The sequence below is a fragment of the Seriola dumerili genome, unplaced genomic scaffold (assembly GCF_002260705.1).
Source record: "Seriola dumerili isolate Sdu_G_001 unplaced genomic scaffold, Sdu_1.0 BDQW01000291.1, whole genome shotgun sequence".
In the NCBI taxonomy this organism is placed as follows: domain Eukaryota; kingdom Metazoa; phylum Chordata; class Actinopteri; order Carangiformes; family Carangidae; genus Seriola; species Seriola dumerili.
In genome coordinates, this window is record NW_019174546.1 from 4,815,203 (window position 1) to 4,840,935 (window position 25,733).

At 40.8% G+C, this 25,733-nt stretch overlaps 4 protein-coding genes across 9 annotated transcripts in view; all 4 read left to right on the forward strand.

Annotated features, from left to right (window-relative positions):
- LOC111230970 (afadin- and alpha-actinin-binding protein-like) overlaps positions 1-5,061 on the forward strand; it is a 6,185-nt gene extending 1,124 nt beyond the window's left edge. The window contains exons 2-14 of one of the 2 annotated variants that reach the window (XM_022757878.1): positions 117-436; positions 621-787; positions 929-1,138; positions 1,692-1,802; positions 1,912-2,047; positions 2,178-2,253; positions 2,343-2,523; positions 2,773-2,920; positions 3,065-3,201; positions 3,426-3,599; positions 3,690-3,807; positions 4,216-4,369; positions 4,489-5,061. In XM_022757878.1, the coding sequence (XP_022613599.1) occupies positions 394-436; positions 621-787; positions 929-1,138; positions 1,692-1,802; positions 1,912-2,047; positions 2,178-2,253; positions 2,343-2,523; positions 2,773-2,920; positions 3,065-3,201; positions 3,426-3,599; positions 3,690-3,807; positions 4,216-4,369; positions 4,489-4,633 (1,800 nt within the window). In that variant the 5' untranslated portion in view covers positions 117-393 and the 3' untranslated portion in view covers positions 4,634-5,061. The remainder of the gene's footprint in view (positions 1-116; positions 437-620; positions 788-928; positions 1,139-1,691; positions 1,803-1,911; positions 2,048-2,177; positions 2,254-2,342; positions 2,524-2,772; positions 2,921-3,064; positions 3,202-3,425; positions 3,600-3,689; positions 3,808-4,215; positions 4,370-4,488) is intronic. The other variant, XM_022757877.1, reaches the window with a different exon arrangement.
- Positions 5,062-5,191: 130 nt separating this feature from the next.
- LOC111230972 (guanine nucleotide-binding protein G(I)/G(S)/G(O) subunit gamma-5-like) lies at positions 5,192-7,995 on the forward strand. Its single transcript, XM_022757881.1, has 3 exons — positions 5,192-5,340; positions 6,907-7,049; positions 7,720-7,995. Exons 1-2 carry the CDS (start codon positions 5,260-5,262, stop codon positions 7,030-7,032), a joined length of 207 nt encoding a protein of 68 aa, XP_022613602.1. The 5' UTR covers positions 5,192-5,259; the 3' UTR covers positions 7,033-7,049; positions 7,720-7,995.
- Positions 7,996-9,131: 1,136 nt separating this feature from the next.
- Positions 9,132-11,607, forward strand: fuz (fuzzy planar cell polarity protein). 2 transcript variants are annotated; one of them, XM_022757910.1, is made up of 2 exons: positions 9,132-9,223; positions 9,511-11,607. In XM_022757910.1, exon 2 carries the CDS (start codon positions 9,613-9,615, stop codon positions 10,918-10,920), a length of 1,308 nt encoding a protein of 435 aa, XP_022613631.1. In that variant the 5' UTR covers positions 9,132-9,223; positions 9,511-9,612; the 3' UTR covers positions 10,921-11,607. The 2 variants fall into 2 exon arrangements, with proteins under 2 accessions (XP_022613631.1, XP_022613632.1); XM_022757911.1 differs by lacking the exon at positions 9,132-9,223 and adding an exon at positions 9,236-9,389.
- On the forward strand, positions 9,137-22,927 carry LOC111230989 (alanine aminotransferase 2-like). Of its 4 annotated transcripts, none has more exons than XM_022757907.1 (12): positions 9,137-9,223; positions 13,388-13,574; positions 17,319-17,408; positions 17,621-17,729; positions 17,881-18,014; positions 18,309-18,552; positions 18,795-18,874; positions 18,963-19,099; positions 19,266-19,440; positions 20,384-20,539; positions 21,884-21,996; positions 22,279-22,927. In XM_022757907.1, the coding sequence occupies exons 1-12, from the start codon at positions 9,189-9,191 to the stop codon at positions 22,367-22,369; spliced, it is 1,551 nt and encodes a 516-aa protein (XP_022613628.1). In that variant the 5' UTR covers positions 9,137-9,188; the 3' UTR covers positions 22,370-22,927. The 4 variants fall into 4 exon arrangements, with proteins under 4 accessions (XP_022613628.1, XP_022613630.1, XP_022613629.1 ...); XM_022757909.1 differs by lacking the exon at positions 9,137-9,223 and adding an exon at positions 12,184-12,204; XM_022757908.1 differs by lacking the exon at positions 9,137-9,223 and adding an exon at positions 12,733-12,831.
- Positions 22,928-25,733: the final 2,806 nt, after the last annotated feature.

Below are 25,733 nucleotides of genomic sequence, written 5' to 3' on the forward strand. Positions count from 1 at the left end.
GCACGAAAGTCCAAAAAAGGCATGCACACTTTTTATTTTAGAATTTTATATTCTATGATTTAGCCCCTCACTAATGGATTCCCTCATTTCCTCTTTGTAAATCCATTGGCTTGTAGCGGAGATCATTTTACTACACTGCAATTTAGATACCAGTGACCAATAGGAGGACCCTGTTAAACCCCAATCTAACCCCCACTGGTACACATCTGACAGTTAATCCTACGTGGATGAAGCAGCAGCCCAGATTATCTGTTGCTGGTCTATCACATGGCCTGATGCTCCATTGCAGGGCTCTGATCCAGTGGGAGCCTCTGATCCAGCGCCTGACTGCTAATCCACCTCCCGGTTGATAACTCATGACCTCACATCCCTGTGTCCTGATGTGTCGGTGATATGGGAGAGTGGTGGACAAGTGTGCCAACAGAGACATCTATAGGTATTTTTTCTTCTCTTTATCTGGCAGATTACTATAAATATGGAAATACCCATTGGCTATGCTTTTTTGGGATCTGCTAGAGGTGACCCATATTTTTGTTCTCATTTTGGAACAGCAACCTAATTCAAGCCTCTCAAAATGAACCTACAATTGACATAATTGTCCTGTGTCTGTCCTTTTTTAGGAAACTATGAGATTTCCAGCATATCACATGTGACAATGTCACCATCAAGACAAAACAACCTTGTGTCAATGTACTCTTCTTTGCCCCTGTCCAAAAGCTCCTACAGTGTGATAAGTGCCTTTTGCACAGAGGATAATATTCCTCAGTGCATTATATACATCAATCAGGTATGGAAATACTCAGGTTTACTTCATCTGTTATTAAAAATACAATGCATTTGTCTAGGTACATCCTTCACAATAGGATTGATTGTAAATAATAATTACTACAAAACCAGGACAATGACTAAAGTCCTCTTTCTTTCACAGGAGCTTGCCTCACTGGGCCTCTCTTCCACATGTATCGAGGCCAGCTCACCCGGGGGAGCTGGCCTGAACACGGTGCCAGCTCTGAATGCCATGTATGAGCTGCTGCAGATTCACAGACGAAACATGTGCACTTTAGAGGAGCTGGAGAAAGAACAGCTGAAGAAATGCAGCACCTTGGAGCACATACAGATGAACAATTCCAGACTCAAGGCATTTATTATTGGGGGGGGTTACTTCTTATTCCTAGTCCATTTTCAATAGTAGACAGTTTTTCATATCTCTTTGGATTCAATTCAGTGTAACCACAGACTGTAATCTTTGTGTCCTGGGGTAAAGGTGCAGTAATAGATTGCTGGCCACTAGCAAGCAGACAGGAGACTCAACAGTTATAAGATGCCCTTCACTCTTCGCAAGTACTGTATAACTACTACCCTACAAAGGCAAAAAAAAGGACAAATTCCAGCCATTTTTAATAGCAACGATGTTTCCATATCTCTAGACTAAACATACTTTCTCTATCGAAACCCGCTAAAGAAGTCAAGGTTATGAGTATCAAACTGAGGAGTAAGGAATGGTGGCATGCTAGTTTGGATTACACTTTTACAGCACAATTTTCAATTTCTTGAGAAAGGGGATAATAATAGCAAATACCTGATCCATGTTTGCTCAGGAATCTACTCTTGCAGCTTCAACCCTGAACTGATTGCTCATACAAAACATTACCATCTGACTGTGCTCATAATGAACATGTATTTCCTTCCAGGATCAGTTGGAACTGTCCATAAGGGAGAAGTCGGGTTTACATGAGACAGAGAGGCAGCTACAACTCAAAATAAAGACTTTGCAGAGTTGCTTAAAAACAGAAAAAGATGAGGTAGACTTACTTTTTTTCCCCTATCATCAGCATATTTTCAGTTTTACAAAGTTTGGAAGTGTATGCACACGCCTCACAAATGTGCTCATGATTCAATTATACTGTGCAGGTTCAGAAGCTCCAAAGTATCATTGCCAGCCGTGCCTCTCAGTACAGTCATGATGCCAAGAGAAAAGAGAGAGAAGCTACGAAGCTCAAAGAACGACTCAGCCAGCTACTGGTCGATAGAAAGGATAAAAAATTAGGTAAGCGTACTGATCTTCAGCATGAATATACATCAGTCTAAGGTGTGTGTATTGAATACATGGTATGCAGCTTCTTCATCTTTTTTTCTGGAAATTTTAGAACCACTTGTTTTTCGCTTTTCTGTTTTAGCTATTGATGTACTGAATTGCTTGGGAAGGTCTGACGGAAAAAGGAGCCACTGGAAGACTGCAAAAGTGACAGCCAGGTACTGTGTCATGTTACGTGTTGACCATAGAACTGATAGAATGTGTATTATCAATCAGGTTAACTGTATGTGTGAATTGCCCCATGCAGTCATGAGGGTGAGATGTACAAGTCCTTGCTCAGTGACTACGAGACGAGTCAGAAGTCCTTGATGCTAGAGAACGCTGAGCTCAAGAAAGTCCTCCAGCAGATGAAAAAGGAGATGATACATATCCTGAGTCCACGCCAGACCTCTACCAGAGGAGCCGGTGCTGATGACAGCCAGGAGCAGGTATTTTTTAATCTCTTTTTTTTGTTTTTCTCACAGTACTAATGCACAAAAAAGAAGCCTGTTAGATAGGTTGAGAAGATTGATGAGAGGACTATTGAGTAATGGTGCTTTTTTTCTGACTGAATTGATCATTTTTTTTATTAATCATTACATGTAAACCTCATTTGTGAGCATGCTCATGTGTATCAGATTTAATGAGATGAGATGGTTCCATGTTGAAAAGTTACTGTTTCTTCTTGTTTTGCTCAGGCGGATTCAGATGGGGAGGAGAAGACGGGGGACTCTAGCAGGGAAACACTGGACCAATCCTGTGAGCATGCTAGGGAGCAGCTCACCAACAGCATCCGCCAGCAGTGGCGGAAACTGAGGAACCATATGGAGAAGTTAGACAGCCAAGGTAATCACAGGACTCTCACATACCCTGAAATACTGTAAAAGTTACTAAATTTCTTGTGGTGGTGGTTTTATAGATTAAATGTTTTGACGTATACCTGGAAGAAAATTCAGTTTAACAACTCTCTTATGTTTTTTGTTTTCCAAGCATCTCAAGTGCAAAATCAGCTAGAGTCCAATAAAGAGGTGATACCAAGGGAGACCCACGAGGATGAGATGGAGAGGATGAGGTGTGAAGTCCAGCAGTGCAAAGAGTTCATTCATGCACAACAACAACTCCTCCAGGTCAGTATCTGCTGACAAGAGATTTTCAGCAGGTCTGTGCATGTTAAACATTTGCTTATCAGATTTTTACTAAGACATAAGGCTTCTCATTACCAGTTTAAAGGATGAAATAACAGTTTAGATAAAGTACATGTCGCTTGTACTTTATTGAATGTAATTTGTGCATTCTAAAGAATAATTTGGTCTAAACTGATAAAGGTGTCTGTCTGTTTCTTCCTTTGCAGCAACAACTCAACACATCATTTGATGACGAGACTGCAGCTCTACTTAACGACTGCTACACACTGGAGGAGAAAGAGCGACTCAAAGAGGAATGGAGGCTCTTTGAGGAACAGAAGAGAAACTTTGAGAGGGAGAGAAAGAACTTCACAGAGGCTGCTATTCGCCTGGGGCGAGAGGTACTTGAGTCACCTGATGTGGTACTGTAATGTTATTCATCATGTATTGTGGTGTTGTAATTGTTTTGTATTTGTTTCTGCATTTAACAGAAAAAGGCCTTTGAGGAGGACCGTGCGTCTTGGCTCAAGAATCAGTTTTTGAACATGACTCCCTTTACAGACCGTAGGAGATGTTCCTCATCTGATGGTCAAAGTGCCTTATCGATCAGTAGGTTTGGGTAATTTTTTCAGAAGAAAAAAAAATTATAATATAGTCACAATGTGTATATGCAGTATATAATCAGCACAAATTAACTGGTAGGACTGACCTTGATCTTAGTCTTTTTCATTTCCTATGTACTGCTTGGGCACATTCAGAAAATTTATTGTATACAAATGTATGCATTTTCTGAATAAGAGCAGTAAAACATATATTAATTGGTATACTTGAACATTAATTAGTCTTTTTAGAGAGGATGTATATCAATTGCGCTTGGCACAGTGCAATGAAAACTAAAAAATAAATTGTCGATTATAAAAATGAAAACCTAAACAATACGAAATGTTTGACTAATATTGTATTTTTAAACACCAACAACTTAATTTTTTTTTCATCTCAATATCCCCTGCATTGCAGGAAGTGAGCCAGAGATGAGGATGTCTTCCACGAAAGCTGAACTGACCAAATCATCAACCTACGCTACCTTCTCCACTCCTAAACCTACACAAAGTGCTGGTGTGCCATCCACAACTGAGCTGTACCGGACACTTCGCCTAATACCAGACGGCAGGTACTATTCAGTCACTGCTGTAATTAATATTCACTGTATTTGGAGAAATTGACCTGTTGCTGGCTGTTTTTGCACCATGTCACACATTAATACCATTCATCTGTATTTTTCGATGTCAGTTCCTCCAGACATTCAAATCGGGGACGCTGGCAGGAGTCCAGCACCACTGAAGATGGAGATAAACATGCACAGTCAAAAAACAGATTTCGATGTGGAGACCTGAGTATCTTCTCTCTGGGTGAAGATGAGAACATTCTCACTTAAAGAACAACCAGTGCCTTTTCAAAAAAAATGTGTCTCCACAGTGGACTTTAGCATCAATCCATGGCTGAGTTCCATCACCACTGAAGAACACTTCAGTTTTTGCAACTGTGTTTTTCATTGTTGCCTTTTTTATGGACATGCACACATCATTACTTCACCAAAGCTGATCAAATAAGAAAGCACTTTAATCTGACATTGTTCATTTATTTTCTTTACAAACAAATCAACACTGACAATTCAGACTCTAAGCTACAATCGGGGGGAGGGTATCTACCAAGTAGAGATTTGGACATACTGATTATATGGAATGCTTAAGTTTTAGTTTTAAAATAACTTTAATGTTTACATATTGTAAATGTATAAATTATGAGTTTTAATGGAAGCATACATTGACATTAGAATGATAATGATCTACCCTGCTGGTGTAACAGTACAATAAAGATATTTTTAATGAAATGCATTATTTTCTCTGTAATTTGTCGCCCACTAGTGTATTTCAATCGGAGTTGCAATCCAAAGTGTGAATAACTGGAATCCGGATGTCATCATCTTTGCTTTTGTCTCAGCATCCAGCCCAGAATCCCACCCACCGCTCGGCATTTATTTTTTCACAAAACACCTCGAGAATGTCGAGTTCCTCAAATCTTGTAGCCATGAAAAAAGTCGTGCAGCAGCTCCGGTTCGAGGCGAGCATACACAGAGTGAAGGTAATTGTTGGGGTTATTGTTTTTCTGCCAAATAACGAGAGAAATCTCGATCGTTACCCCGATCCGCTAGCAACGCTAGCTATTGCCAGAGGCTAGCAGCAGTTAGCTAAGTTAGCCCATAGTCAACAGGCGTACCAGGGCGTTGCTCGAAAAGAAAGGAAGTATTAAAAAAAAAAAAGAAGTCTGATACAATGTTGAGGTGAATCACTGAACTACTGTCAAAGGACAGATAATGTTCAGACCTCAAGCTAGTGGCAGCTAGTATATATCTAGCTATTAATTTAAAAAAATACTAGTCCGGATTTATAACCTATCGTAACATCACTTAAGAGTAAAACTGACTGAATGGATTAAATGTTAAATCAAGTAATAAGATTAAAACAGATAAATATTAAGGGAGTATCACAGATATTCGAATGCAGGGGATCATCAATAATGGATGTTTTTGAAGACTCAAACATTTCAAGGTTTCAGTAGCACATTCATGCACTTCATGCATCACACTGCATTTGGGGAAAAAAACTAGGCCCTGCAACTAATTTGTGTTCATTATCGGTTAATCTTCGATTAATCGTTACATCCATAAACATAAATTAAATGTGAAAAATGCCCATCATAACTTCATAGAGTCGAATGGGACATCTTCACGTGTTGTTTTGTCCAACCAACATTTAAAACTTCAAGGTGTTCAGTTTGCTATCATTCATGACCAAGCAAAAGCAGCAAATATTCTCATTTGAGAAACTAGAACCAGAAAGCATTTGAAAATGACTGGAACAATTAATATATTATCAAGAGTCGTTGGTTCATTTTCTTTCCATCAGTTAATTGACTAATTGACTAATCATTACAGCTGTAAACAAATCATATAATATTCTATTCCCTCATGGTTTTGATTTCTTGCACATAAATATGGGAAATATTTAAAGCATTCCAGAAGTCCATTTCCATAAAGTTTGGAGACTCAAAAGTAGAGCTAAATGATATGGGGGGAAAAAAATCATATTACATTTTGGCAGATATTGTGATTGCGATACGATTCACAATTTCAGTCAGAATGCTCATTTTTGCATTTCAATTTCACTGAAAAAAATGATAATGATCATTTGTAGGCTGGGGCGTCTGTGTTGCACTACATTTATGGTATGTTGGTATGGTATGCCTTATTTATGGTATGTTGTGACACATTTTACCTATCAAAAAAACTGTTGCCCCTGCGATTTGGATACTGCAATTGGCCATATTGTGATTTTGATTAATTGTTCAGCCCTACTCAGAAGTGAGTCTAAATTTAAACAGCAGGAACTATGATATCCCGACTTTAAATTTCGAGGTTGAATCAAGCTTAAAAAACGCTGGATCCTAAAATCTCCACAATGTAATTCAGTACTGTCCTTTTGATGATGTCATCTGGGTTATTTTTTTGTTTTTAAAATGCTCCCTCCATAGCCACATTTATCATTATAAAACTGTTTTTACTGGAACCCCCCCCGATCCCATCTGTTTTTGCAACCCTAATCTAACCCAATGTCATGGGTTGCATTTTTGTACATCTTTTGTCACCAGGTCTCCCAGGCAGCTGCAGACCTTCAACAGTTTTGCATCCAGAATGCTTTGCAGGACCCACTGCTCACTGGTGTGTCCTCTAGCACCAACCCCTTCAGGCCGCAGAAGGTCTGCTCCTTCTTGTGAAACCACTGTATTCATTGGTGAGTCTGCCACCCTTTCGATGTATTCAGACACATACATCCAGCACAAGCAACTGGTGTGACTTTTTTTTTAATAGCTTTGCATAACGGTCTGAAGAATCGCTGAAATGCTAGTCAGAGTTCCTTGAATTTAGGCAGGTGTTCCTTCTGTGCCTCTTAAAATTAAGTGTTTTCAGTGAAAGGACTCCAATTTATTATGTTAAAAGTATTTTGATTTAAAAGATGGCTGTTCAAGGTTGACAGTTCCCTCCACAATAGAGACTAGCGTTGGGGCTCTGACTAAGAATGCTCTGACACTTCTAGCTTTCAGCCGCTCGTCATGAACAGATGAAAGGCCACTACCTAAGGATCTCAGGCTACGTACCGGTTCATGTGTGTCTGCGAGGTCAGATATATAGCGTGGAAAGAGGCCATGAAGAACCTTTAAAATCAACAGAATTTAAAATTAATTCTAAAACATACTGGACACCATTGCAAGGAGGCTAAAGCAGGTGCAATGTCATCACTACTCTTGCATCTAGTTAAAAGGCTGGTAGCTGATTATACTGTTGAGAAATCGTAATGTGTCTCTAATTGTACAAATACCGTTGAACTTAAACTAATTAAAAATCAAATCCAGTGTCTAACATGTTGTCTATTTTTGTCTCTGGTGTTATTTTTTGTTCTGCAGGCCTTCATTTTGATGCTACAGGGAAAAGTTGACCTCAACACTGCTCCTCATGCCAAGCCATTATACTGCCACGGGATCTCTGGAGTGTAGAACACATTGTCAGGAAAATGACCATCTATTTTCAGCCACAGTAGAAGAAAGGAGACCGTTTTATTTTTCATGGCACAGTGTGATTTTTGAGTAAATTATTGTGCCTTTTCTATCGTTCTATTTTAGTCATCACTGTTCTGGACTTTTTTGTATTTAATGAATAAAAAACATTCTTTCCTACTCAAAGGTTTTATCGATATCGCATTTTCTGTTCTGTCTGCTCTTCAGCTGTTTGACAGCATTGCATGATGGACATAACTGCTTGTGAAAGGCTGCTGACAGAGTGCTGCCAGAGGCATTTAATGTATTCCAGATATAATAATGGAGAAAGCTGAGGTTTAGATCATTAAATCCACAAAATGAATGTTAGCTCTGAAGACACTGCATTACCAATGTTTTAAATTGCGTTACAAAATGAAGAAAAACATTAAAAAAAATAATTTTGGGCCCAGTTACTTTTGTGATAAACTTTCAGACTGCCAAATTGGGTTGTAGAGGATTATAACCAGTGGTGGAAGAGTTCTCAAATTCTTTACTTGAGTAAAGTAGAAATACAACAATAGAAATTGTCCTTAAAATAACATAGATATTATCAGCTAACTAAAAAGTGTATGTGACATAAAATAAAATCTGGTCTGAAATAAGGGAGGGAATGCTATCATAAATGGACTTCAAAGGAACATTTTGTAATAACAAAAATCATAAAGAAATGAAGACTCATAAAACTAAATAATATATATATAATTAAATAATATCTAATAAGATTAAATTATTTTAAATGTTTCTTTCAAAATGTAATAGTTCATGTATTTTATTTGTTCATTTGATTATTTATTTCATAATGAATATTTATTTATTTAATATTGAAAACTTTGGGGCGCTGTAGAGTAAATGTAAAAAATAATATAAAATGGAAATATATGTACAAGTACAAGCACAAGTACCTAAAAATTGGCTAGTATTTGAGTAACTGTACTTGATTACTTTCCACCATTGATCATGATCGTAACAAAATGTCCTTTAATCTATATTATAATAATGCGCGTTACTTGCATGATGATCTGTTGAGACATACAAATATAGCACAATCGTCACATTCACCATTTATAATTTGAACATTGACAAAGGAAAAATACTACTTCTAATCATAAAGTAATCGCATCGAATGTTAGTATCGCAGCGCCATCCGCGGGGTGGTTGGAGTCTCGCGAGAAGTGATCAAACGGACGCTAGAGATCCATGTGAACAACACTTCCAGGAGCTCTGGGACTGAACCCAGGTCGGTCTTCTTTCCCGCTGCTTCAGCGGTTACAACAGAGCTCGTAACTCATAACTGTCGCTCGACCAGCCGGATGAATCTGTCTTCACCAGCTTGAAGAATGAATCATGGGACAGCGTTACTGTGGAAACGACGGTAACTTCTTTTGTTAACCTAGCATGTTAAATACAGTTAGCCAACAAGACCAATTGGTTAGAGAGCCGACGGTAGGTGTCTGCTCAGGTCATGATAGATAGAATTGCTGCATGATATCTTGTCTTGTCGTTGCCGTTTCAGCCAGCTTCAGGAAAATGGTTTAACGGTACGTAACGCTAACGGCTCACCCAGATGCTCACCCTTCATGATGCAACACTAGAGCCAGATATAGCTATAACGTGCTAGTTGTTCAGTTTTTGACTTAATGATTCTCATTATACAATCAGATCATCGAAGATCGTTAGTTGACTGGTTCAACAATCTGCTGCAGCTGAAAAGCTACTCTGTTGACCGTGCATGCAACAGTGAACCACAGCTAGCTAAACCCAATGATGATGCTCCAGGACGGGTCAACACAGCTCCTCTGCCTCACAGCCAGCAGCGGGGTTCCTCTTTTCACAAGGGGAGCCGCCAAACAGCTGCCCTTCTCTGTCATCGGCTCCCTGAATGGTGTTCACATGTTTGGAGGTGGTCAGGGAGTAGTGTTGTCCTGCTGTGAGACTGAAGGCGGGGGGAAGGTGGTGTGGAGAGTTTTCCAGGACAGTGTGATGCTCATCGCTGTGAGTGGAGGTGGACAAAGTGGTGCAGGCAGCAGCAAAGAGGAGGAGGTGCGTTTACAACGACTCCTGGAAAATGTGTGGAACTGCATGGTGCTGGTGTTGGGGCAGGATGAGTTGGCCAACATGAGGAATGTTGAGAGGCTGAAAAGGGACTTGCGATCCTGCTTCAGCCTCATTGATCAGCTGTTGGAGGAGAGGCAAGAGGGCATCCTGGGCAACCTGACACACTGCGCTGATTCACTGCTGCCTCCAAGCCCTGCTCTTCTTCAAGAAGCTGTGGATGGCTTTGCTCAGGCTGCGGACAGTGAGTTTGGTTGCCTTATTGTCCACGGGCGAATAACTGCAGCAACTGAGAAGTGGTGGCGCCTAGCACCACAGGAAGTTGTGCTGCTCTCTGCTTTGATTCGCTCCCTCTCAGCCTCTGGATCAGCTTCTTGTGATTACCCAGTTTTCCTTCCTCATGGCAGCCCCACCGTGGCCCATCGCCTGCTCCGCTTCCAGCTGCTCCCTGGAGCAGATGTGTGTGTGCTGTGCGGTCCTACCCCTACCCTGCATAGAGCAGAGAGTGGGCTGGTGTGTCGTTTCTGGTCACCCCTGGTGGAGACCCTGAGAGACTGCCTGGCTGTTGGAGAGCGCTGTTTACCAGCATCTGTATCCCTGCGCCCTGATGTGCTGGCACTTCTTCTCATCAACCGTGAAACACGTCGGTCAGTCTCTTGTGTGCGGACTCCCACTAACCATCTGCACAGTGACCCTCCTTTACCCTCCAAGGCCCGCTGCTGGGAGCTGCTGAAGCTGTTCTATATCTTCAGCACAACACGCTACTTCAGCCAGGAGGAGACATTGTGTGTCTCCCCAGAGGAGAGGGCTCAGAGAAGCAACACTGAAGACTTTGTCCTTGGATTCTCACACCAGCCGCTACAGTGCTACCTAGTTACAGAGGAGTGCAAAAGCTATGGACTTCAGACAGCGCAGCATCAGCTCTTCCTGCTTATCCCATCATCAGTCCCCACCTTTGCACTCCGCACAGTGGCCACACAGACTCTCTCTGATATAGTTGCAGCCACTCGGTTTTAATTGAACAGTTCACTTTGCTATAACATCTCAATTTTGGGGAAACCTACCATGTTTCACCTCATAATATGTGAACAGGTGAATAGCCATTCACCTGTAATCTGAATTCACTGCTGATATTTAGTTTTTCCCATATACAGTATATTTCCTGATGACTGCAAACATAAAATTACATGTTGACTAACAGATCTACAGTAGAGGCATAAAAATCAGCTTTTATCTGTTCATCTTTTATGAAGACAATGATTAACTGACCACTCATGAGAGCTGTTCAGTAGAAAAATGTATCACTGTTAATCTAGTATGAATTATGAAAGTATGAAAACTGTTGAAAATGTCATACCAAAGTGAACTTCTTTTAGGCTTGTTTTGCATTTAAGAGAACAGTCACTCTCACAATTGTGTCTAACTTCACTGGCTTCAAGGCTAAACTGTCACAGCAATGAAAGCTGGTTAGATTGCAGTTCAAATTCCGTTGGCACACTGAATACTAACTAACATTATCACTAGGGTTGCACTGGGTTTTAAAATGTATTAGCCTAAGGAATAATGTGAAAAGTTGCACTGGGATAAATAAGTGCCTGCTGTTTATTGTTCTGAAATTTTGAATCATTTAGCTTCAAAAAAGATGAAGTAATTTATTTGTCTGCTTGAGTTCTGATCCTAAATATAGTCTATTACTTTCTATGGGCCTTTGTATTGTTGAGTGATTTATTCCCATTATTCTTACAGCTGATGTGATAGTGGTAAGGTTTGCACTCTGTTGGTTGAACCTTTCATTGCAAAATAAGTGTGCAACTGCAAATAATATCATAAACCACTTACAAAAATGAAGCAAATGCAGCTCAGTGGTTGTAATATTAATATTTCAATTTAAACAGCTTGTCAGTGAAAGATGTCTATTTCATATCTCAGACAGTTTCTTGACAGCTGACACACAGTGGACAGTATGGATGAAGTAGACTGCTAAGTGTATTGAACTTTAAGTAAAGAAAATCTAAAGGCATCTGCTAGGACTTCTGTTCTATAACTCACACTTATAGATGTAAAAAAAATAACAAAGCTATCTCTAGTCCACACCACATAATGCTGTAATAATAGTGTAATAATAGACTATTGATAAAACACATACACAATTATTTAATGAATACACCTTGGCATGATAATTGCTGTGTTTTGTCTTGTTTATATCTGCGCTGGTAATTTCAAGAAACCTATCGCTCTCTCACTTTTCAGTGTGAAGGCAGAGTTTCACTGAAAGTCACACTGAGGATCAGTAACATCCCAGTAAGTAGTTTCTAATCCCAGTTTTATGCTCATTTTGTATGTAGAAGTACCTGTGAGTGAGGCGAGGCTGTCGGAGAACAGGACCATCCCTGTTCAACCTGAGAAATGTGAAATTTGAACCAGTGCCATTAGGCCTGACCTTATCAGTTTAACCCCACCATCAAGGGCCTATAAACACTGAGGAGCAACAATGACACAATACATTTAACTACAGGCCTGTAGGAATATTCCAGGAAGGTTTTTTTTCTTGCATCAAAGCCACTATGTGTAGACTTTTAATGTGATTTTTTTTTTATTTTTTTTTTAAAAATTATTCTGATGGCAGGAATAATACAGACTTTGTCAAAGGAATTTGCATTAAACCACCCCAGCAGATGGAGGAAACAAGTCCAGTCCAGATAGGAGGAGCATTCATAATTATTTTCTTCACTTAGCAGCCTTCAAAGTCTCCACCCAAACCGCATGGAGCTCTCAGGACAAAAAGTGAGGCGCGGTGCAGTAAGCCCGGGGTTGGAAGTTGGAAACTGCATCAGTTCGCTGGTTATATCTTTCTGAGCCAGTAGGTCTGTAGTCCAGAGCAGTTCAGGCTCAGTAACCGGAGAACCGACCCTGACTGACAGCCTCACGGTGCGTGGGATACGGGAGAAGAGGGGGTGGGATAACGGTGGACATGAAGCCACACAAAGGGGAGGGATACGCTCGCTGGTTGTAGTGTTGCCATGTGTGCAGGGAATGCACCCCAAAAATTTCAGCGAGAAAAGTTTAGTCAGTGTACGTGGGTGCAGTCAGGGTCCTAAGAAACTTCATGCGACTTCAATATAAATTTGTCGAAGTCCCATGAGCACTATCACCTCTAAGGTTCAAAGGTCTGAATGCTTAGTCACTTTTAGGAGCGCGGTGGCTCCACTTGCACAACTTTGATTTCACTTCTCTCGAGTGAAGCGACCGGCGCCGTGCAGGTCTTTGTCGAACCGCAGAGGCTTTTAAAGTTGCTCCACTTGTTGAAACAAACCCCGTGCGATATGTCAGCCTCACGGATGCAGTTGCTAACACCCAGAAGCGTTCGGCTTTTAAGCCGGGGGCGAAACGAGTTGTTAGCCGGTAGCGGTGCAGCGCAGCGGCTCGGCAATGGTCCCAGGGTCCGCTCACTGACCTCTCCCCCTCTGTCCTCCTCTCCCGGCAGAGCCTTATCGAGTTTGAGTGCGACGCGACGCGGGCTCCCCAAAGAGAAAATGTCTGAAAATGGAATGGTGTCCCGGGCCAAGGTGTTGACCATCGACACCATGAACCCCACGGTGAAGAAAGTGGAGTACGCCGTGAGGGGCCCCATCGTGCAGCGAGCTGTGGAGCTGGAGAGGGAGCTCTCAGAGGTTTGTAAAACCAGCTGTCTGATCTCAGTGTGAATGCCACCTGGAGCCTCTGTTGCACCAGACCTCTCCTTTTTTTAACCCACTTCTCATCTCCTTACATGTTAAATATATTTTGTGTCGTATTTCTTTCATTACATCAGCCCGTTATAGGCTTATTCCGCTGCATAGACTCTGGCAGTGTAGACTAGCACAAGCAAGTTTGCCCAGCAGATTGTAAATAAGAAGACAAAGTACTTCACCAGACAGGCTTAAACTGTCGCATAGCCTTTTTATGTTTACTGAAAATGTAAATTGTTTTAAAATTACATCGCAGCTTTGACTCTATTAAAGGGGGCTCTTCATGCCTATTTGCTCCTGATGAATGCTTGTGTTTTTTTTGGCTAAGCACAGATCCAGTCTGTGTCTTTCATTAGTTATAATTACAGATCAGCAGATTTCCTTTCCTAATTATGTTCTCACCATTACCATCTAAACATTATCCCCAAAGAAAATTCCACCCTTGTATCAAAGTCCATCAGTTGGTTAGTGATTCCTGAGAAAGTTCATCATATCAGACAATTTGGAGACCGGTATGATCCAGATAATGTGCTGTACCCACAAATTTCACCATCCCTTTCTGTCCGGTCCTCAATGTTAATCTCTAACTCATGTGTTTTTTTAAGTCACACTCATTGCTTTTTCATCCTCTCCTGTTTTTTTAATCTTAGTTGCTCATGGAAAGAGAGAGAGGTGAAAGTCCATAGTCTGAACTACTGACTGTGTTTTTTCTGTCCAGTCTGGTTGTACTATCGTGTTTCACCGTCTGATGACCCAGTGATGATATGTGTCAGTCAACCTCTGAAAATTCCTAATGTCCAAAATATCAAACTGTCCAACTTGGCAAAACATAAACATAGTTGCGGCTGTAAATGTGTTTTATATGTTATATATTCTAGGTCCTTTCAAAGTTACTGCCACTGTAAATCCAGATCATTTGTGCATTCCCCTTCTTTTTTTTTTTAAGCACTATCTGATCCCCTCCTCTGGCACTGTTTCTGGTGATGTGGCAACCAGCTGTTAGTGTACCGAGTGCAGTCTGGTGTGAAAACTGTCCTCTCTTGAGTGCTTTGCTCAGGAAGGGATGAGTATGCGAACAGGTTCTTGCACAGGTGAAAAGCTCAGTGGCATGGGCCTGCAGCAGCTGTAATGACAGTAGTGACCTTTTTAACCAGATGGTTCACTTGCACCAAAGATTTTATGCTCTGTTTGTTCTGATCAGTGCTTATTTGCAGCCGACCCTTTTGCTGTAGGATATTTATTTTCCTCTCAATTGTACAAGAGGTTGATCAGGTATTATCAAGTTGATATTTAGATGTTCAGAAAGCAGAAAGAAATTGCAAATCCAGCCAAGATATTGAGAGATGGGAGCATTTTCAGAGGACCAATAAAATAACTGCTATCCTTATTATAGCTGCTAATACATTTTTATTCATCACATTTCCCTTTAAGACAGAAGCACTGCCGTTTCTTTGTTCATTAACTGCACAATTTCAGTAGTAGAGCACCAAGTCAGAAGGCAGAAATGTACTACAAATAATCAGCTACAGTCTTCTCAGTTAAAAGTCTTCAGAAGAACGGAACTTAGATTTTAATGGATGTTCAACTGTTTTTCTAAGTTTAGTCAAAACACATTCCTCTTAATTTTACAGCCTCCTCCTCACCAAGTTGCAGTGTTGGATGGTGTTGTGTTACCTTGGGAAACAGGTCACAGTGGTATTCTCTCTTTTGTCCGGGAATTAAATACGCACGCGCACACACATACACAGATGCACACACTGTGATCCCCTACTCCTGTTTCCTACACACCTTGTTTTTTGGAAGTGAGATCTTTGCTCTTCATTTACAGTACAAGCATGGCATTGTTTTTGTCCACCCCCCCCCCCCCCCAATACTAAAGATGGGTTGTTCAGAGCTTTTCCTAATAGGGAGCAGAACCAGACCAACACTGAGCCAACTGAGTGCACCAGTTAACAAGTACACAGGGCTTCACATGCAGTTGTTACTTCGTGGTCTTTGTTTTGTCCCAGTGAGCAGCTAGCTGATAGCGAATGGGGACCTTTCGAGAGAGTTATTGTCAGGACAGACCATCGATACACAAAGCTAGTTTTTGTCAGATTCTTTCCACATATTCTGCCAGAATGAAATGTGATATGCAAACCTCTAAAATGTTTTAAATTATAGAAGCCATGCTGAGTTTGCATTTCAAACAAGATTGGTCTGAATATTGGATGTATCTGGTATCGAGTGGCTGAAAAAAATGTTAATGAATGAATAAAAAGTCTTTTCTGTAATTCCTTGGGAGTAAAAAGAAATACTGCGTGATCTTTGCATCGAGAGCACTGCTTCACCTTCTGCTGGAACTACAGCTTTGTTTGCTGGACTGTTATCAGTGATGGAGGACAAAAAGCTCTGGCCTTTCTAGTCTGTTCCCAGGAGCAGAGGTCAGTTTGTTTCTAAAAGATCTCCTTCATGAATGGGCGGTACTTTTGACCTAGGGGTGTTATTCTCCGCGTATAATGTTATTGGTCGAGACTGAGAGACGCCTCTTATGTGTGACCAATGAGAGAGCCAGAGACTCGCGCTCTCTAAAATCTGAAGTCTGAATTGGACAAAACAAACAAACAAGCTGCTTTGATTTCTGCAGGGGGAGAGCGTGCGGTTCCACTTGTGGCCTCTCTGCAGCCTCACGCTGTTCCTAACATCTGGTGTTAACTGCATGAATGTGTGTGCGTGCTTTTGTTTGTGCACGTGGTTGCCTGCATGGTTGTTTGTCCTCTGTCAGTGATCTCAGCTGAAATGTTGTATCATTGTCCTGGAGGACAGTAAATTGATACCTGAATGTTGACAATGTATTCTCCAAAGTATTTTTTTTTACTTTCGATTCACCACTGCTTTACTGTCATAAATCCTGTTCTTTCTCAGCCTTCACTAAATGAGGCTAAAGGCCTCTCTATAAATGTATGTCTCTGTGTTTATGGGTCAGAAGGTTAGTGGTATCAGTATAATAAGGAAGTTTTCTCAGGTTGAAACTTTGTTCCGCTGTTTGCACACAATATCAGCGTCAAACTTGTTGCAAATGCACTAAATTGTTTTTACCATATGGTTTCTATCTCCAATACAATCTAGTGTAAGCTCCCTAATAAACCCAGTTCAACATCTGGACTAGATGTTTGTTTGCATAAAATTTTCTTCATTTCTGTCAGTAAAGAATTGTACTCCACTTTGACATTGGTGAATATCATTAAGTGTGTATGAGAAAAATATGGAAAGTTAGCATCGAGAATGAACAGCTGACACTGTTACTCAGAAGATCTGACTTGTAAAATTTCATTTAAAAAAAAAAAAACTGGAAATGACTCTGTGGAGTAAAGCTACTTGTTTGGATAAACTTAATTTAACACCAGTAGAAGCAGAAAATCTGTTGTATCACATGTGCCAAATTTTAGTCAAAGACAACATTTGGAACAAGATATCCAAAGGAAAGTAAAAGGTATGTGGTCAAGGTTGTTTAGGTGCAGTGGGGGCTCTCAGCCAACCCCCATTTTGAGTCAGGTTTGTTTATGGGAGGTCACTGTAAAATTCAGAAAAAAAGTAAATTACATAATTGCTTGTATGCAAAGAGAATAAACGCTCTCACTGTTCGCACTTTTGCTTCCATTCTTCAGATATATAATCACTTCTGTGTGTTGTGTTTATGTTATGCAGGGAATGAAGAAGCCATTTGCTGAGGTCATCAAGGCCAACATTGGTGACGCGCATGCTATGGGCCAGCAGCCAATCACTTTCTTCCGACAGGTCTGCTCCTACCCCCCCCACCCTCACCAACCCCCCAAACCTCATCTAAACTCATCTAAATATAGCACCTCCCCTCTGACTTCTGAATGACTAAAAAGTGATTTCTTCCTCCTTAGATAAGTTGGTGTCAATCAGTCTTACGCAGTAATGGGTGCAGCATTTTACATTCTGTCCCTTCCACCCTTTGTACTCACACTTCCCTTTGTTTCAAGGTCTTGGCTCTATGCTCCTACCCTGAACTATTGAATGACAGCACATTCCCAGAGGATGCTAAAAGTAGAGCACACCGCATTCTCCAGTCCTGTGGAGGGAACAGTATGGGTGTGTATGAGCAAACACAGCAAGCATGATGTAACCCTGGCTGCTTATTATCACTTTCTTTTTATATGTCTCATTGGGTGTTCAGTTGTGCTTTCTGGTGGTGCTTTGTTGTGTTAAAGCTATAAGTTGTCTCCACATGAATCTCCCTCAGGCTCCTACAGCGCCAGTCAGGGCATAGACTCTGTGCGTCAGGATGTGGCCCGCTACATTGAGCGAAGGGATGGCGGCGTTCACTGCGACCCGGACGACATTTACCTCACCACAGGGGCCAGCGACGGCATTGTGGTACAAAGCACCTCTCATTTTGACTTCCTGACTTTGTGTCTCTTCAGTACTTTTAATCGTACATCTAGCTATAATGAAGGCAGTCTAACGCAACAGCTCGACAATAAATCCTCCCTTCATGGAGGTTGTAATGTTCAGTTTGTGTTGAAACTGCTCCAGAGAGGGGTTGATTCAACCGTATGGTCATTTTGGAGGATGTCGTTTGGAATGCTGTTGAATTGTATTGTGTTATACTGACACCTCTCTGTATAATGCAATATAACATATCTTGCCTTCCCCATCCTGCCCTGTCAGACGATGCTGAAGCTGCTGATGTGTGGTGAAGGTGCGGCCCGTACGGGCGTCATGATCTCCATACCTCAGTATCCCCTGTATTCGGCTGCATTGGCCGAACTTGGCGCTGTGCAGATCAACTATTACCTTAATGAGGAAAAGTGCTGGAGTATGGACATCAGCGAGCTGCAGCGCGCCCTGGATGAAGCTCGGCAGTACTGCAACCCTCGAGCCCTGTGCATCATCAACCCTGGAAACCCCACTGGTAGACTTCAAATTTTTATCTGTGAAAATTAATATAATTATGATGTCAGGTTCAATTACTTTAAATTAAATCTCCCTGCATAACGTATATACAGCGTGTCTCCCTTTAGTTGTAGTTTTATGTCAACAGATTTCATGTGCTCTTCAAAGAGGAGCCACTAGATGGCAGCAAATAGATATAGCTGCCCACTTAATCACCAATTTCAAATGCCTCTCCATGATGAGCCTCCTCTTCTCTCTCAGGTCAGGTTCAGAGCAGAGAGTGCATTGAAGATGTAATCCGATTTGCAGCAAAGGAACGCCTCTTCCTCATGGCTGATGAGGTACGGTCTCTGCATATCTTTTTAACGTCTGCCTGCTTTATTGTCCACTTCACCCTGTGATATATTTCATTCTGTCCCCATCACCCAGGTGTACCAGGATAATGTGTATGCTGATGGTTGCCAGTTCCACTCTTTTAAGAAGGTTCTGTTTGAGATGGGCCCAGAGTACTCAAATACAGTGGAACTGGCATCGTTCCACTCCACTTCAAAGTGTTACATGGGAGAGTAAGTCATCGCACTTTCATGCTGGGATAAATCCGTCAGGAGTCATGACCACAATGTTAACAACTAGTTCTGTGTGTGTTTGGTTGTGTTTCTTTCTGTCTTTTTGTTCTTGCACACATTTTTGGTGCTACTAGGTCACATCATAATGTTTTTGTCTCTCTCTTAGGTGTGGTTTCCGTGGAGGCTACATGGAGATCATCAACATGGACGATGACGTGAAGGCCCAGCTGACTAAGCTGGTGTCGGTCCGTCTGTGTCCTCCAGTCCCCGGTCAGGCTCTAATGGACCTGGTGGTCAACCCTCCGCAGCCTGGGGAGCCCTCATATGACAACTTCATCAAGGTGCGCAGTTTTCATCCTACAGCCCTCATTATTCATACTAGGGGTGGAACAGATAATCAATTCACCAATACAGTATATAATATGATTAAACATAATATGTTGTTATGAATTATTGTTTATATAATGAAGTTAACTGGCACCTGTAAGATTACACATTCTTTCTGCAATGTACTATCAGTCCCCTGTCACATGTCCATGTTGCTGTGTAAAAATGACTGCATGCATAACACTCAGTTTTATCTCGAATCTCTGTGAAACTGAAATTACTTAGTAATACAGTGAATATGCATTTTATTCCATTATAAACCACTATATTTCTGTTTGATGACAAATTAGTTGGACTTATGATACAACGACCATTATCATGGTCGTTGTATCATAACAGTTCTTCCAAAAGCTTGCACGAAACCGCTTTGGGAAGTGTACATATGGATTACTTATGAAACCCCGTCATGACTTCCTGTAGGTGTGGAAAAATTATCTTGTGTGTAAAAAGATTCATATGATCTTTTTACACTTTTTGTACAGTGTCTGACATGGGCATTCGTCCGTCTCGTGGAACTCACAGAAGTCTGGAGAGATTCAAGCAGAAAACTTCATTAAAAAAAAAAAAAAAGGCCAGAGACACAGTGGGCCATTTTTTAATTTTAAACCCATGATGTAAGGCAGGGGACAACTTAATGGTGCTGAAACCCTTTCCAGAATTGGTCATTTTCACACTGCTTTAGGACTTACAAATACCATTTTCTGTGGCTGAGATTTCCTCCGGACCACCTTGAGCTTGATAAGACAGGGTATTGCTACATAAGATGAATGTTTCTAGTGCACTCAGTCACAGGCAGTGCAAATGTAGTTGCCAGTGGTTTCTGATTCTAGTAACGTCTCTCTTTGGTTTAATTTATTTTTCTCTCTATCCTCTTCTTATTCTCTCTCCCACATCCAGGAGCGCACAGCCACCCTAAGTACCTTAGCAGAGAAGGCCAAGCTTACAGAACAAGTTCTCAATACTGTGCAAGGTATCAGCTGCAATCCTGTGCAGGGTGCCATGTACTCCTTCCCTCGCATAACCATCCCTGAAAAAGCCATCAAAGAGGCCATGGTCAGTCTTTTTTATAAATTTTTCAATGATTCAAATTTGACTGTATTTTTGCTTCAGGGGTATTGATCAGGAGAGGAATAAAATAGATTATGCAGTTATATATATATATTTTTATCTCTACACTCCTACCAATCTACAACGTATTATTTGGTCAACTTATTATTATTTCACTTACTATTTCTCTTCATGGTCTCAACACCCATTGATCCTTTAAGACCTGTGTTCCAATACAAACAACCAAAACCAATCAATGAAATTAAATTTGGGAAACAGTGCAGCAAGACATAAGAGCAACATCTCGAACTCTACACTATGCTGGATTAAATAACACTTTAACCAGGTTCACTCTGCATCCACCACCCTTTGCTAAAGGGAACAAATGATTTCCGATAGCTTGCGGTTTCGAGTCTGTCCCGTGGTTGACTGCTCAGTAGGAATTTCAGGGATGGCGGATGAGCCAAGCCACTGAGAATCTGATTAGCCTTACAGAGGATAAGGTCAGAGCAAAGCTGACCCCCCGACACTTGATCAATCCCAGTGACTGTCCAGACCAGCCTGATCACACAGTTGTAGTATAACTTGTTCTTGCATGTGCTTTTCCCCAAAACAATGCGCGAACCCAGAGCTTGTCCTCGATCACTTAAAAAGATTGGAAAAGTGTTTTACAAAAGCTTTTGATCCAGAGGATATGCTTCAGATTTATTTTACCTCCAAGTACTATTCATCTCTCTTTGTTTTTTGTTAATATCAACCTTCAGTTGCCTTTTTACAGCTGGAAAAAATGTCCTTACTCAAAGCCGATGGGCACCTGTACTGAAATAACTCTGAAACACACGGACAAAAGGGGAAAATTGTCACCATGAAAAAACAGTACAAATGATTGAAAATGAAGAGCTTTTCGGGTCACCTGGTCTCTCTCTCTCTCACTGCTACTATCGAATTAAAGGAAAAAATGCCCCAAAAAATAATATAATTTTAAAATAAATAAATCATGATTACCATTTCTATAATGGAAATACAGGAATGGACTGTTGGTTGCAAAGATATGCTCAGTTGATCTGTTTCTGCTTTCATTTGGTCTCCTGTCATTTTATCTTCTGCAAATTGAAAGTCCTTCCCACTAAATTTAAGTAATGAATCAAAAACAGAATGCAGTGGAAGGAAAATAATAAAGTGTTGGGAATGTTACAAAAAAGTGCATACAATACTTATAGTATGAAGGCTGTACTAGGATCACAGTAATAGCAAAACTACACTTAAAAAAATTGCTTAATAATAATAGTCCCAAAAAAGCAGAATATAAAGTCTCAGATACTTTATCATGTTCCCTTTCCTCTCTATTAGGACATAGGTCAGCAGCCAGATATGTTTTACTGCATGAAGATGCTGGAGGAGACAGGGATCTGCCTTGTACCTGGAAGCGGCTTTGGCCAGAAGGATGGAACCTACCACTTCAGGTTGTAAAATACACACAGTTGCCAGTTTATTAGGTACACCTAGTTAAAACAAATCTTTTGCATTGCTTTTTGCTAGGTGAACCTAATAAACTTGCAACTGATTGTAAAGAAAAGAGAATGATGATGTCATATTACCCCTTCATACTCTCTCCAGTTACTGAATAATAATTCTTAAGTAGTTCGTCCATAATAATCGTTAACTCTTTGCCAAGGCATCCTGTTGTTAATCACTGACATTAACGGTTAATTTTTGTCTTTCCTTTCTACTACTCTCCCGGTCAGGATGACGATCTTGCCACCGACGGACAAGCTGCAGATCCTGCTGAACAAAGTCAAAGAGTTCCATCAGAAATTCACCCACCAGTATTCTTAAATTTCCATATCTGTTTTTCCTACAATTCTCAAAGGGAGGAGCTCACCAACCACCACAACAAAGAACACAGCCAATCACCATTTATCTGTCACTAATAAGTGCCTTCTCTACGGCGGCTCTGGTGGTCTCTATGACGACGCACTTCAGCCTCTACAGCAATTTCACTTGGACATTGGTGGACAGTACACAAGGCACTGTTTTGTGTCCGAAAACAAAACAAAACTGGAGATGAAGAAATGAAGTCAGAGCCATGTTTCAGTTTAGTATGAAAAATGTGGCTTCATCTAATATTGTTCCTGTTTTGAAAGATGTATTTACTCTAAGTCTGTGTATTTGTGAGTATGAGAGATAGATTGTATATGTCAATGCCAAGCTTAAAAAAAAAAAAGGTACAGTTGAAGAAAATGTGATGCTGCTTAAAACCTCCAGTACGTCTACAATTGGTTAAAATATTCCATTCCTGCAGGCTGTACTGGACGGGGAGAATATACAGGATAGATTCATTTGCATGATGATTAAGAAATGATTTTTTAGAGTCAAAATAAATGTAACAGTCTACGGTTTGTCTCATTATTTCAGAAAGAGCTTTCGGATGTGTTTAGAGTTTATAAGAAGACAAATAGGTCATATCCTTTGACTGTGAAGATGTGTCATGGAATGTCACAAGTGCATTATTTAACATTGAAATCTTCGTACTTTCATCAAACGAGGAATTAGGCAGTAACAGTTGTCTGATATTTGAAAAGAAACTGTCTAAAACAGAAATATAAATGCACAGTGGTTAGTCATTTCCCTATTTCTGCATTCATTACACTATATAAGGCCAAAAGAAAGTACATCAATCACGAAATGTTACTCATTAACGATAACAAGGTAGTTAAAGTGTTCAATGTTTGAAAGAAAAATGACATGTTTTGCCTCTTTAAATTGAAAAGCTGAATTTCAAAAATGAAACACTTGCTCAGTTCAGTACACTCGGTGGGGGGGGGGGCTTGCTGCCACAGTCTTTGGACTGGTATGATCAGTAGCTTATGTGATATTGCTGTGTAACTGACATTAGTGAGAAATGTAAAGGTGTTTTTGTTGCAAAAGTAAATCAAGAAATTTAACACTACACCTATTCCACTTACTATAAATGCACGTTACCTAATGATTATGTCTGTAAGGCAAATTAATTAATTAGTTGTGTGGTGAACATGTTTCTGGCCAGTTCAACATTCGCTCTCTTGTTAGCTCTGCTTTGTTTCTGATGGATATATGGTTCCATAGCTGCAAAGTGCTCCTCCTGATGTGTTCCTGAAAAACCAAAACAATAAGCTAAACCAGATTAGAAAAATCCACAGAACTCAGTGTTGGGTGATAATTCCCAGTGGGATCATCGCTGCACAATATCTTTCAAATTACACATTGTAATTTGATCCATTGGTGTGTGTAAAGGATGGCTCGCTGTTACAGTGGTTAGCATTGTCGCCTCACAACGAGAAGGTTCTGGGTTGGAACCCTGGGCCTGGGGCCTTTCTGTGCGGAGTTTGCATGTTCTCCCTGTGCCTGCCTGGGTTCTCTCCGGCTTCCTCCGGCTTCCTGCCACAGTCCAAAAACATGCACAATAGGTTAATTGGCAACTCTAAAGTGCCTCTGTCTCTATGTGTCAGGGTGTACGCTGCCCTCGCCCAATGTCAGCTGGGATTAGCTCCAGTATAGATAATGGATGGATGAATGATAGTTTAAAAATATTTATTAGTGTAGCTTTAAAATAAGTTAAATTCAGTGTGCCATTATCCTGTAATTGCCACCCGTGGCCACAGGGGGCGCTGCTCAGCAAGTTACAAAGTGTCACACAGGTAAACATTTGATGTTTATCTGTGTGGTAATTTTGGGTAGTATATGTGTGAAGCCAAATAAAGGACAGAATCGTTGTTCTGTTGTGACTCTGTTATGCAGACAATTTCCACTTCAGTGGTAAAGAGTAAGGTGGTTCCTCAGACCTCACACACATCTGTGAGAAGGTGAGATGTGAGCTGTCTGCACACAGCTGAAACCGTCACCTCTAATAATGATAGTGTTCATTCAGGCTCAAAAGGCCGGATGTGTAGATACCACAACTGTCTTTATTGTCTCTATTAGCCTGTCATCTATTTTATTGCCTAGTATGCAGTTTCCAAGCAAGCTGAGATGATGAATGGCACTGCAGGTTGTGTGTGTGTGTGTGTGTGTGTGTGTGTGTGTGTGTGTGTGTGTGTGTGTGTGTGTGTGAGAGACTGAGTGTCTATGTAGAGGCTGTGTTAAAGTGAAGCTTGTAGTTTGAAGGGGTTTTCTGCTCCCTTCCTCTCTACTCCACAGTGGCTGTCAGCTTNTATACACATGCATTTGAGTGTGTGTGTGTGTGTGTGTGTGTGTGTGTGTGTGTGTGTGTGTGTGTGTGTGTGTGTGTGTGTGTGTGTGTGTGTGACGTGTAGAGACTGAATGACTATGTAGAGACTGTGTTAAAGTGAAGCTTGTAGTTTGAAGGGGTTTTCTGCTCCCTTCCTCTCTACTCCACAGTGGCTGTCAGCTTTAATTATCTTTGACAAAGGGCCTCCTGAATCCTAATTATACTGAGCTTTGTCTTTCCTGGAGCACCTCACCATTCACTCCAGCAGCATGACGTGCTCACACGTTCCAGTCCTCTTCACTCTAAATTAATTGGGTGCGTTTGCATTTTTTCTCTCATCTCTTGACATCTTTTGGGAATCAAAGGTCATCATTAGTTCGGGTGAGGATGTAGGGTGACAGAGAGCCAGTCATGCATCAGACATCAGCGCTGTCATGTGGCTTTCCTGGTTATGACAATGACCACTCTTTAGTCACCATGTACAGTCTTATATGAGGAGGTACATATGATGGACTGGAAGAGCTTATTGAGACTGTGTGGCGTTTGTGAATTGTGAATCATGTTGTGTTCAGTATTCTGTATGTGGAAAGTTCAGCTGGTCCAACTTTGGTTGGTATTCAGCATGAAAATGAAAGGTGATTCCACAGAAAATGACTCACTCACACCAAAGGTACTTAAACCTTAACTCTTAAGGTATTTATAATTGAAAATGGAGAACTCAAACCAATTTTACATGCAAAAAGTCAACACAATCAGAAATATCCAAATGCAAGTTAATCACAATTATGATTGTGAAATCAAATTGATTTGTATTCATTTGGAGTTGTGTTTCTGGGCCATCTGATGACTTTAATCCAATAGTCACTCTTGTTTTAACTCTGCTTTGGGTCTCCACCAATGCCTTAAGGAAATATATGGCTCTTTAGCAGCTTGTTGCCACCTCTGCCATTTGGTGCTGGACAGGTAGTGTACAGTGGGTATTTATTTATTTAT